The 13,647-nt window shown below is 41.4% G+C and overlaps 1 protein-coding gene across 2 annotated transcripts; it reads left to right on the top strand.

Annotated features, from left to right (window-relative positions):
- The first annotated feature begins 4,338 nt into the window (after positions 1-4,338).
- On the top strand, positions 4,339-9,147 carry LOC123093406 (uncharacterized). Of its 2 annotated transcripts, none has more exons than XM_044515369.1 (6): positions 4,339-4,750; positions 5,509-5,587; positions 6,346-6,869; positions 6,981-8,207; positions 8,303-8,421; positions 8,520-9,147. In XM_044515369.1, the coding sequence occupies exons 3-6, from the start codon at positions 6,347-6,349 to the stop codon at positions 8,916-8,918; spliced, it is 2,268 nt and encodes a 755-aa protein (XP_044371304.1). In that variant the 5' UTR covers positions 4,339-4,750; positions 5,509-5,587; position 6,346; the 3' UTR covers positions 8,919-9,147. The 2 variants fall into 2 exon arrangements, with proteins under 2 accessions (XP_044371304.1, XP_044371303.1); XM_044515368.1 differs by having other exon boundaries at positions 5,496-5,587.
- The last annotated feature ends 4,500 nt before the right edge of the window (positions 9,148-13,647 follow it).

The raw sequence follows: 13,647 nt of genomic DNA, 5'->3' as shown, positions 1-13,647 counted from the left end.
TGTGGAAATGAGAAAGTGGTTGAGGACTTTGGAGAATATCACTAAGCACTTTGAGCAAGTAGACAATTAAGCAACACCTCATCCCCTTTTAATAGTATGGGCTTTTCCTATGGACTCAATGTGATCTTGGATCACTAAAATGAAAATGAAGAGTCTTGAGCCTTTTGCCAATATTGTCCTTAGCATTTTGAAGGGGTTCCGCATCCTATTGTTCATGACATGCCTTTGTTGAACTCTCTGAAATATAATAGATAAAAACATTAGTCCAACAAGAGATATGTTGACATTAATTACCAAAATCACCCAGTGAGCACTTGTGCTTTCATGTTTCAAGAGCTGAAATTGGTATTTCAGACTCATGCCCGTGTCGATAGTATGAGACCTCTGACAAGTACGCCTACAAGATGGAGGAGAATAGCTCAACTAGTGAGCATTGCTCAGAATGTCTGGGTACTACAATCGCTTGAATCAAGTGGGAGTTAATCTTCTAGATAAGATAGTGATTCACAAAGTTCTCCACTATCACCAAGCTACTAGAACTTCGTGATGAACTATAATATGCAAGGATGACAAAAATGATTCCCAAGATCTTTGCGATGTTGAAATCGGCGATGGTAGAAATCAAGAAAGAGCATCAAGTGTTGATGGTTAACAAGACCACTAGTGTCAAGAAAAAGGGCGAGGGAAAGAGAGGGAACTTCAAGAAGAATGGCGAGCAAGTTGCCGCTCCCATGAAGAAGCCCAAAGTTGGACCCAAGCCTGAAACTGAGTGCCTCTACTGCAAAGGAAATGGTCACTGGAAATGGAACTGCCCCAAATACTTGGCGGATAAGAAGGATGGCAAACTGAACAAAGGTATATTTTATATACATGTTATTGGTGTGTACCTTGCTAGTATTAATAGTAGCCCCTGGGTATTTGATATCGGTTCAGTTGCTAAGATTAGTAACTCGAAACAGGAGTTGCAGAATAAACAGAGACTAGTTAAGGGTGAGATGACGATGTGTGTTGGAAGTGATTCCAAAGTTTGATACGATCACCATCACACACTCCCTCTACCTTCGGGATTAGTGTTGAACCTAAATAAATGTTATTTGGTGTTTGCATTGAGCATGAATATGATTTGATCATGTTTATTGCAATACGGTTATTCATTTAAGTCAAAGAATAATTGTTGTTCTTTTACATGAATAAAACCTTCTATGGTCATACACCCAATGTGAATGGTCTATTGAATCTCGATCGTAGTGATACACATATTCATAATATTGATGCCAAAAGATGCAAAGTTGATAATGATAGTACATACCTGTGGCACTACCGTTTAGGTCATATTGGTGTAAAGCGCATGAAGAAACTCCATGCAGATGGGATTTTGGAATCACTTAATTATGAATCATTTGATACTTGCGAACCATGCCACATTGGCAAGATGAATAAAACTCCGTTCTTCGGAACAATGGAGCGAGCTAATAACTTATTGAAAATAATACATATCGATGTATGTGGTTCGATGAGTATTGAAGCACGCGGCGAGTATCATTATTTTCTAACCTTCACAGATGATTTGAGCAGATATGGGTATATCTACTTAATGAAACACAAGTCTGAAACATTTGAGAAGTCAAAGAATTTCATATTGAAGTGGAAAATTATAGTAACAAAAAAAATAAAGTTTCTATGATTTGATCGCGGAGGCGAATATTTGAGTTACGAGTTTGGCCTTCATTTAAAACAATGTGGAATAGTTTCAAAACTCACGCCACCTGGAACATCACAGTGTAATGGTGTGTCCGAACATCGTAACCATACTTTATTAGATATTGTGCGTTCTATGATGTCTCTTACAGATTTACCACTATTGTTTGGGGTTATGCATTAGAGACAGTTGCATTCACGTTAAATAGGGCACTGTCTAAATCCATTAAGATGACAGCGTGTGAACTGTGGTTCGGCAAGAAACCTAAGTTGTCGTTTCTTAAAGTTTGGGGATGTGACACTTATGTCAAAAGGCTTCAGCCTGATAAGCTAGAACCTAAATCGGAAAAGTGCGTCTTCATAGGATACCCTAAAGAGACTACTGGGTACACCTTCTACCACATATCTGAAGGCAAGATCTTTGTTGCTAAGAATGGGTCCTTTCTAGAGAAGGAGTTTCTCTCAAAAGAAGTGAGTGGGAGGAAAGTAGAACTTGATGAGGTAATTGTACCTTCTCTCGAATTGGAAAGTAGCACATCACATAAAACTGTTCGCGTGATGCCTACACCAACTAGAGAGGAAGCTAATGATGATAATCAGGAAACTTCAGATCAAGTTACTACAGAACTTCGTAGGTCAATCAGAGCACACGATCTGCACAAGAGTGGTACGGTAATCCTATCCTGGAAGTTATGTTATTAGACCATGGCAAACCTACGAACTATGAAGAAGCTATGATGAGCCCATATTCCGACAAATGGCTTGAGGCTATGAAAATTGAGATAGGATCCATGTATGAGAACAAAGTATGTACTTTGGTGGATTTGCCCGTTGATCGGCAATCCATAGAAAATAAATGGATCTTCAAGAAGAAGACTGACGCTGATGGTAATGTTACTGTCTACAAAGCTCGACTTGTCACGAAAGGTTTTTGACAAGTTCAAGGAGTTGACTATGATGAGACTTTCTCACCAATAGCGATGCTTAAGTCTGTCTGAATCATGTTAGCAATTGCTGCATTTTATGATTCAAATGGATGTCAAAACTGGATTCCTTAATGGATATCATAAAGAAGAGTTGTATATGATGCAACCAGAAGATTTTGTCGATTCTAAAGCTGCTAACAAAGTGTGCAAGCGCCAGCGATCCATCTATGGACTGGTGAAAGGATCTCAGAGTTGGAATATACGCTTTGATAAGGTGATCAAAGCATATGGTTTTATACAGACTTACGGTGAAGCATGTATTTACAAGAAAGTGAGTGGGAGCTTTGTAGCATTTCTGATAATATATGTGGATGGTATATTATTGATTGAAAATGATATAGAATTTCTGGATAGTATAAAAGGATGCTTGAATAAGAATTGTTTTTCAATGAAATACCTAGGTGAAGCTGCTTACATATTGAGCATCAAGATCTATAGGGATAGATCGAGACACTTAATAGGACTTTCACAAAGCACATACATTGACAAAGTTTTTAAGAAGTTCAAAATGGATCAGTCATAGAAAGGATTCTTGCCTCTGTTACAAGGTGTGAAGTTGAGTAAGACTCAAAACCAGACCACGGCAGAAGATAGAGAGAGAATGAAAGTCATTCCCTATGTCTCAGCCATAGGTTCTATAAAATATGCCATGTTGTGTACCAGACCTATTGTGTGCCTTGCCATGAGTTTAGCAAGAGGTAGAATAGTGATCCAGGAGTAGATCACTAGACAACGGTCAAAATTATCCTTAGAGGACTAAGGAAAATATTTCTCGGTTATGGAGGTGATAAAGAGTTCGTCGTAAAGAGTTACGTCGATGCAAGCTTTGACACTGATTCAGATGACTCTGAGTCTCAATATGGATACATATTGAAAGTGGGAGCAATTAGCTAGAGTAGCTCCATGCAGAGCATTGTAGACATTGGAATTTGCAAAATACATACGGATCTGAATGTAACAGACCCTTTGACTAAACTTCTCTCACAAGCAAAACATGATCACACCTTACTACTCTTTGGGTGTTAATCACATGGTGATGTGAACTAGATTATTTACTCTAGTAAACTCTTTGGGTATTGGTCACATGGCGATGTGAACTATGAGTGTTAAATCACATGGTGATATGAACTAGATTATTGACTCTAGTGCAAGTGAGAGACTGAAGGAAATATGACTTAGAGGCGATAATAAAGTTGTTATTTTATATTTCCTTATTCATGGTAAAGGTTTATTATCCATGCTATAATTGTATTGATTGGAAACCTAAATACATATGCGAATACATAAACAAATACTGTGTCCCTAGTAAGCCTCTACTAGACTAGCTCGTTGATCAAAGATGGTTAAGGTTTCCTAACCATAGACACGAGTTGTAATTTGATAACGGGATCACATCATTAGGGAGAATGGTCTAATGGAAAAGACCCATCTGTTAGCTTAGCATAATGATCATTCAGTTTGTTGCTATTGCTTTCTTCATGTCAAATACATATTCCTTCGACTATGAGATTATGCAACTCCCGGATACCGGAGGAATACCTTGTGTGCTATCAAATGTCACAACGTAACTGGGTGATCATCAGGGTTGGAAAAAGCGTTATTAAGCGTACGCCTCGGCGTGCCTCAGTGCTCAGCGACAGCCCATCGCGTAGCCTTGGGCCTAATCGGTGCTCTAGGCGGGCCCGTCGCTTAGGCGGATCCAGGCGTGCGCCTAGGCGTGATAGAGCGGAGAAAAGCGGCGAGGAGGCGGCGCAAGGCAGAGCAAGGCGGACCGGAGATGGAGCGGGAGAGGTTGCAAGCATGGACGGGAAGGAGCGAGAAGATCGCTAGAAAATGGAGAAGATTGCGGGAAGTTTGCTGGCTGAAGGAAAGGAGAGATTAGGGTAGGCTTTGCATATATATACACACAAAAGGGGTGGCGGCGGCTCGATCTATTCCGTCGTCTCTTCGTCCTCCGGCTGCCGAGACGAAGAGATTCACCTCATCCTCTCACCACGCAGCCATGGCTTCTTCATCCCCGCCATCCCGCGCAGCCATCTGAGGTCCCGCCTTCTTCCGTACTGTAGGTGAGCTGCCAAATCGATTTCGTCAATCCCCTCTCTTCTTGTGTACTATGTGCCTGTGTGCAGCCTCTGTCGTCCCCTGGATTGCTAGTTGTTTGCTAATTGCTGCTCTATCCTTCTCATGGAATTACTTGATCTGTAGCTTCTGTATTGATATTGATTTATCTAGATTACTAATTGGATGTAGTTTGATCCATCCCCCCAGTGGCGAATCTAGGATTGCAACTCAGGGGCTGCCACTCAGTTTTATTTCATTTTGCAAAGATCTCACAATTTAAATGTCATAGAAGCACCACAAATTCACGTAGGAGTACCATAGTCTAGTCAAACAAATAAAAGATAGTTATTTTGTTCGTTCTGCAACTGATTTGTACATACCTTGATGCTGTTATGGATGAATTTGCTCACGCATATACAAGATTTAACAAATAAGAAGTAATTAGTATTTGGGCATAAACAATATTGTGGGAGAAAGAACTTTGCTCAGGCTCAAGGTCAAAGCTGCGCCTGGCCTGGCTCAATGCCCCTGGTCTTGCCTAGTCTATCGCAGCATGCCGACATGCTCATGCTCGTTGGCAGCCGCCTTGGCAGTGTGCAGTGCTCCCTATGCCTGACCTGCGCCTACTGCTTTTGGCCGCCGCAGCAGATGGCCTGACCACCCTACACACTGAACATATGAATTTTTCTGTACTGAACACTTCTAATGGAATAAGACATGACTGAAAATAATTATAACTCCCTGATGCAGTTGTTCTCGACAGCTCATACTACGAGGAGGTTAAAGACGGCTGGTCATATCTAGCACCTGAAGAAGCAACGGAAGTATCAGCTAGTCTGAAGGTAATCAGGCTGGGCACTATTGATGTTAATGACATTCGTTCTATGATTGTCTCAGTTAATTAAGTTATATACATGGCATGATGCCAAGATGGGATACTGGACGGTACTAGTAGTAGAGTAGAAGAAGGATCATATTCTGTTGCATGATGCCAAAATAGGACGGTCACAGTAGCTGCTACTATTACACTAGTCTAAAAATAGGGTCATATGCGTGAGTGTGGCTGCTGTTAATCTTGAATGTACATATATGAGGTTATTTCACATCATACTTTAAATTACTATATCAGAGATGTTGTTCAGTTGGCATAAAAAGAGAATTGCTTCTAGATCGGTATGAAGCATTGCAAGACAAAATAATTTCCGAATGCTACACATTTATTAGCTTGTAAGTTGCAATGCAAAAAATATGTTCTTTTTGGTTTCCTCCGTGTGGTAGTTTTTGTATTATCTATTTAGTGTTTACTTCACGGCAGAAAGTTTCTTGGAATTTGTCGATATACAGCTTCTTGCCTACTTTATATCGCTCTGCATATATTATGAATTTATGATATTATAATTTAATAATTTATATTGCTTCAATTCTAGGATCTGGACATACGCATACCCCGTACAAACAAACTTTATTGCGTTCTTGCTTTGATTATTCTCTGCATTTATGCCTACCTGTGGTCTAGACTTTGGTAGATCTGGTCCATTTTTTTAGAATCAGCAATGCGAATTACTGAGCTATTACTTGTTGTGTATTTGATTATTTGTAGGATGTCCGACACAAATGCAACATCGGCATCGCAGGAAGAGAATGTCCTTAAGAGAAAGTCAGATGATGTGGGATGGGAGTACGGGAGTCTAGCTGATGCTTCCAACAAGGATAAAGTGAAGTGTATGTTCTGTAACCATGTGAGCACGGGAGGTGTTTATCGTCACAAGCAGCATGTGGCTCATATTGGTAATGCTGTGGTCAAATGCAAGAAAAGCTCTCAGGAAGCTAAAGACAGGTGCAAGAAATCTCTTGAGGATGCATCTAATAAGAGGAGGGAAAAGACTGCCCGTGAGCAAGAGCTTAGACAAAGTATGAACATTTCTCGCGTTGGAGATGAAGATGCTGCTCATATCGAAAGCACGGAGCCACACAAATTAGGTCCTATTGACAAGTGGGCACGGCCTATTGATCCTAAATTGACTCAAGCTGAAGCCTTGCATCAACAGAAGATAAATAAGGAATTTTGGAAAAAGAGAACACATGAAGTGCAACAGTATGTGGCTAGATGGGTGTACAATCATGGTAATTAAATATTTGTTTTTACCGACACTGCCATTTATAGTTTACTTCTTTGTAATGTTTGACCATTGGTTGCCTTCTCACTTACTAATTTTGTTTGTATTGCATTTGTAGCTATACCATTCAATGCTTGTGACAACGATGATTTCAAGTTAATGTGTGAAGCCATTGGGAGGTTTGGTCCTGGATTTGAGCCGCCATCTAAACATGACCTTCGAGAGACTTTGCTGAGTGAGGAACATGCAAGAGTGAAGAGTTTGCTGCAAGAACGTGATGCTGAAAAGATGAAGAATGGCTGCTCCATTATGATTGATGCTTGGTCAGATAGGAAGAGGAGAAGCATAATGAACTTGTGCACAAACAGTGCTGATGGTTCTAGTTTTATAAGGTCGAGTGAGATGTCGGCTGTATCGCACACAAGTGAAGTCATCTTCCAATTAGTGGATGAAGCAATTGAAGAAGTAGGTCCTGAAAATGTGGTCCAAGTAGTGACTGATAATGCTTCTAATAACATGGGGGCAAAGAAGATGTTGTTGGAGAAGCGGTCGAACATGTTTTGGAGCTCTTGTGCGACGCACACCATTAACTTGATGTTGCAAGGAATTGGCGATCTGCCAAGGTTTAGTAAGGTACTTGAAAAAGCAAAAGCATTCACTATCTTTGTCTATGGGCACACACGGACCTTGGACTGCATGAGACACTTCTCTTCAGGGAAAGAGATCATAAGGCCAGGGGTCACTAGGTTTGCTTCTGCTTATCTAACTTTGGAAAGCCTTCTAGAAAAAAAGGATCAACTGAGGAAGATGGTGGTTGATGGTAGATGGGACAAACTAAGACTAGTTAAATCAAAAAAGGGAAAGGTAGCAACAGCTACGATGATGAGCATGGCTTTTTGGAAAGATTTGAAGCTTTGCCTGAATGTCTTTGAGCCTTTGGTAAAAGTCCTTCGTTTGGTTGATGGGGATGTCAAGCCATCTATGGGTTTTGCCTATGGAGAAATAGTGAAGGCAAAGAAAGAGATCAAGGAAGTCTATGGCAATGTGGAGTCACGTTACAAAGATGTGATTAATATTGTTGAGAAAAAGATGAAAGATCGACTTGACTCTCCGTTGCACTTGGCTGCATACTTACTGAATCCATATTATAGCTATGTTGATACTAATATTTTTGATGATGGGACAATAACTGAAGGGTTCATTAGCTGTGTGGAGACCTTTTATTATGGTGATGATGACAAGCAAGATCAAGTTGTCAATTTTGAATTAAAGAGATTCCAGAATAGAGAAGGATCATTTGCAAAGAAGCTTGCGAGGAGTTGTCAGAATTTTGATTATAATGTAGGTATGCAGTGTAATTTTTTAAAGTCTAATTTATTCAGTATATATTCAGAATTTATGCAATACATTGTTCACTTGATTCTCTGCTTTCATTCATAGCATCTTGGTGGAGGCTCTATGGAACTGAAGCACCAGCTCTTCAAAGGATGGCTGTGAGAATCCTCTCATTGACCTCAAGTTCTTCGGTCTGTGAAAGGAATTGGAGTACCTTCGAAAATGTCAGTCTCCTACTCTCTAATCTCACATCTAGCTAGAGTAGTCCGTCACATGTCAAAACATTCCCTGCTCTTAATCCTTATGTTTTTTCATGTTGCAGATTCATACGAAGAAAAGAAACAGGCTAACTACAGAACGTCTAAACTCTCTTGTGTTCATACAATTCAACTCGAGAATGATGGCCAAGAAACAAATGATCAAGGAGAAGAAGATCATTGATGTCCTCTTATCCGCTGAAACTACCGAAGCTCAAGGTTTTCTTTTTGAGGGCGGAGATGATTATGCAGAAATCGTCTATAGGGATGATGATGAGGAGGAGATGGATAGTACAGGGATGCCAGGGAGTGGCATTGGAGAAGCGATGAGAGTCAATGAATTGCTCGAGCCACGTAGAAGTGTGAGACTAAGACAACTTTATGAAGAAGAAGAATTCGATTCTGAAGAAGAGGAGTTTGATGATGATGAGGAGATGCATTCAGATGAGGAGAATGACTATTGATAATTGAGGAGGCCCAAATGCAGGGTGTCTTTTCTTAAGTACTTTTTTTATCACATATCTTTATGTCATTGAGTCAAACTGTTCGTGTGTGCGTCCGTGTGGAATTTCCCTTTTTGATTGTGAGAGAAGTCTTCCCAATAAGATTCTAGGAATTAAAGAACTTCATTTTGATGTGTGAACTGTTGAGCTCATAATTTATAAGGCTATGCTAATTGGGTCTTGTGTGATATTTGCCTATAATATATTTGAATATTTGATATTTCTATGGGCGTATTACTTCCCATTGAATAGACTATTTAGCTCTCCACGTTGCCTGATGTATGTTATCTTTATCACCACATTGTCTTTCTAACGTACTATGGTGCAAAGTCTATCCAAATAATTCTCCTCCTAACCTGCTACTATACGAAACGCCTTGGCCCGCCTAGGCTACGCCTAGGCAGGCTAGGCGCTAGGCAGAGAGTCACCGCCCGCCTACCGCCTAGCGCTTTTTCCAACCTTGGTGATCATAAAGATGCTCTACAGGTATCTCTGAAGGTGTTTGTTGAGTTGGCATAGATCGAGATTAGGATTTGTCACTCCGAGTAAAAAAAGATCCACCGAATAGGTATTGATCTAAATACCTCGAGATGGAACGCAAATTGCGTTTTAATACGTCTCGCTATTCTAATTTTTTAGAGTCCATTTTATGAAATATCTGCTGAGAAAGCAAAAGATAAAAAAGTTTAAGGATTCTATAGAGATTTCATATATGAAACCGGGATAGTTACTTCCAAAAAATTTGAACGAAGGCTCGGCCCTCTCGGTAATACACATCATTAGCTTGCAAGAAAATGACTAAGGAGTTAGTTACGAGGTGATGTATTATGGAACGAGTAAAGAGACTTGCTGGTAACGATATTGAACTGGGTATAGAGATACCGACGATCGAATCTCGGGCAAGTAACATACCGATGGACAAAGGGAATTACGTATGTTGTCATAACGGTTCAACGGATAAAGGTCTTCGTACAATATCTAGGAGCCAATATGGGCATCCATGTTCCGCTATTGGTTATTGACCGGAGAGGTGTCTCGGTCATGTCTACATTATTCTCGAACCCGTAGGGTACGCACGCTTAACTTTCATTGACGATATTGTGTTATATGAGTTATGTGATTTGGTGACCGAATGTTGTTCGAAGTCCCGGATGAGATCACGGACATGACGAGGAGTCTCAAAATAGTTGAGAGGTAAAGATTGATATATATATATATATATATATATATATATATATATATATATATATATATAGGACGATGGTTCGGACACCGAAAGTGTTTTGGAGGGTACCGGGTACTTATCGGGTCATCGGAAAGGTTCGAGCACCCCCAGCAAAGATATGGGCCTTATGGGTCAAGAGAGGAAACGCCCCAGCCACAAGGGGCTGGTGCACCCCCCATAGCAGGCCGTCCTAAGGAGGAGAAGGAAAGGGGGAAGGGAAAGGAAAGTGTGGATTAGGATTCCCACTTCCTTCCCTCCCCCCTCCTCTTTCCTTCCCCCTTGGGAATACATGCCAGGGGGCGCGGCCAGGGCAGGAGCCCTAGGGCCGGCCAGCCACCTATGTGGTGCACCAGGTTGCCCCCCCTCCCCCTCCCACCTATATATATGTGGGAGGGGTGTGCCTAGCACACCCGAGATCAATGGTTAGCCGTGTGCGGCGCCCCCCTCCACCGTTTACACCCCCGGTCATATTTCCATAGTGTTTAGGAAAAGCCCTACGGAGATCACTTCACCATCACCGTCACCACGCCGTCGTGCTGACGAAACTCATCTACTACCTCGACATCTTGCTAGATCAAGAAGGCGAGGGACGTCACCGAGCTGAACGTGTGCACAACGCGGAGGTGCCGTGCGTTTAGTACTTGATCGTTTGAAGTGCGAAGAAGTTTGACTACATCAACCGCGTTGTGAAATGCTTCCGCTTATGGTCTACGAGGGTACGTAGACACACTCTCCCCCTCGTTGCTATGCATCTCCATGGATATATCATTGCGTGTGCGTAGATTTTTTTTGTTTTCCATGCAACGATGACCTACAATGATTACTCCAACATATCACACATGTGCCATTCAAACCGAGGTGACATCTCTCTTGCTTGTGCTTCCTATGAATTTGGATGGGACATGGTTTCTACCTCGAGCCACAATGCTAAGCATGCTTAGGGATGAAGAGATGAACCACAGAGTAGCGAGGAAGGATGCCCAAGTTCCAAGCGAGAAGAGGAAACTCAAAGAAGAGGAGGAGGAAAATGGTGCATAATTTGCATTACCTGCCTGCCTGGACAGTCCGGCAAGTAAGAGTGACACAACCTCAACCTTCTGAAGCAGTCAGACTGGCACCTCGATCCCAGCCATTCGAATGACCAAACTTTCCGGTCTACTCTAGCACCTCAATCCCAGCCTTTGGACTGACCAGACTATTCGGTCCACCACACCAGAATGGCGTTTCCAGAGAATGCACTATCGGACAGTCCGGTGGATCCAGACAGACTTCCCGGTGGCTTGGTTTGCATACCGTTTTAGGATAGAATCCGCCTAACTCACCTGCCCCATACCCCTTTGCACCTAGACAATACTAGCTAACTGCCCGTGCGTTGCAACTGGGGCATACATATTCTAGTGATTCAACACTAGTCATGTCCTACATGTACCTTACACCCACCATATTAGATTTTTCATAAGATTTAATTTGATTTGAGTATGGGTAGAGGAAGGTAGGAAAGTTTCTTATTTATTTGAGGTTTTGGTAATATTTGATTTGATTTGGGTAGGGGTAGGGGAATGCAGGGAACATTTTGATTTAGTGGAGATTGGGTAAGATTTGATTTGAATTAATGCAGGACATGGTTTTGATGAGATTTGATTGAGTTAATGGAAGACATGCTTTCCAGTATGACAAAGAAAAGAAAGTCTAGATATAGTTTAGATTGTTCCAAACCAAGGGGGCGTGGAGTGGGAAAAAACAACATAGGGGTGACAGAGGGAGGAAACCCTAGCATGGAAGCAAATATACCAGCTCCCCTTTATTAGTAGATATATCTCGTACCTCTCCTTAGTTTTAGGGTTAGCAAAGTTAGAACTAAGATCCAGAGATGGCTTTGCTCATCTTACCTTCTCCTATAGGATCAAAACTTCCACAAGTGAAGAAGAATCCCTATGATTATCAAGACGACATCTCTCCCTGAGATTTGAGAAGACTACCTCTCAAGACCTCAATTTCCTCTTAGATTTGGGGATGAACTTTGCCCTAGCTACTTTTACCTTTGTTGTTGTTGAATGCTTGAGATGTATCACTTTATCCTTCTAATTTGTGTATCTTGGTGTGGATCTTGTCTTGATTGATTTCTCTTGTGTTTGTTTCCTTGTGTTCTTCGTGATTTCCCTCAAATCCACCTCCAATCGTGAAGATCAGGCAAGCTACACGGCTAGCCCCGTATCATCTTACCTTCACAATTGGGACCTCCGGCCTCAACTCCATCTCCTCGGTGCACCCTGTAATGTGCAATGAGTCCTTGGATATGTGTCTCTTTTGATTTTGATGACTTCTTCTCCAAGGCGATGGGTTCGGTAGGATTTTGGTCTTGATGACTTTTCGTTCGTAATTAACAATGTTAGGATGGCTCCAGTGTCGAAGCGGTTGCGATGACACACGGTCAACCTGTTCGAGAGGAACAAGATGACTGCCCTTAGGGACCTTAATGTATTTTTTGTTTTCATGTTTGCTTTTATCGTTGGTTTGGCTAATACATTTGAGTACCTTTTTGTTAAAAAAATTGTTAAGTGGGTACAAGGCGCCCCTACATATTGTAACCTTGTTGCACCTCCATATATAATCAACATGTTTTTAGAACCATATAATCAATATGTTGGGAATACAATTCTGGTCATGGTTCATGATCTACTATAACACCAAAATAAAAGAAAATAATAAGATAGGGGAAAACTTTGTTTTTGCCAGTCTAGTTTTGCCCCCTTTGGTTATGCCACTCTAGAATTTGACATATTACTTTTGCCCCCCTTAGCTTTTTATAACACATTACGAATGCCATTCCGTGGCAAAAGCAATAATTTTTTACTTTTGCCACTCTTAGCTTTTTATAATGTATCATAATTTCCATTCTAAAATTTTTGCTTTTGCCACAATGGAATTTGTGATGTATTTACAAAAGTTAAGAGTGGCAAAAGTGAGATGTCAACTTTTAGAGTGGCATAACAAAATGGTCAAAAGCTACAGTGGCAAAAACAAAGTTTATAGTGGGCGGCGGAGGGCTCATTCTTCTACATACGGCCCCCAAACCAAGGAAGCAAGCGGGATGGGCTCGCGGACAATTCCGCCAATACAAGCTTAGTGTTCCCTTTAAAGCTAGTGGTGAACTAAAGGAGGAGTTTCACAAGGGATAAGTGATCCGCGGCTTGCATCCCTACTCCAAATTAAATTAAAGCATTGCTACATTAGACTTGATAGATGGATCATATAATCTGTTGCTGGGTTTTCATGCACGTCCGTCATTTCAATCTTGTACGTCTGTTTTCGCTCACAGTGACGACCTCGCTGCACCCTAGCGTGCATATGTTGCTTGTCTAACGGGCGCCTTCCTTTCTCTCTGGCCATTCACGTCGGGGCCCCAGCCATATGCAATGCAGACAACAACGTACACAACAAACCACGCAACACAGCACACTCATG

The sequence above is a fragment of the Triticum aestivum genome, chromosome 4B, assembly GCF_018294505.1.
Source record: "Triticum aestivum cultivar Chinese Spring chromosome 4B, IWGSC CS RefSeq v2.1, whole genome shotgun sequence".
In the NCBI taxonomy this organism is placed as follows: Eukaryota; Viridiplantae; Streptophyta; class Magnoliopsida; order Poales; family Poaceae; genus Triticum; species Triticum aestivum.
This window is presented reverse-complemented; position numbering and strand designations above follow the sequence as displayed.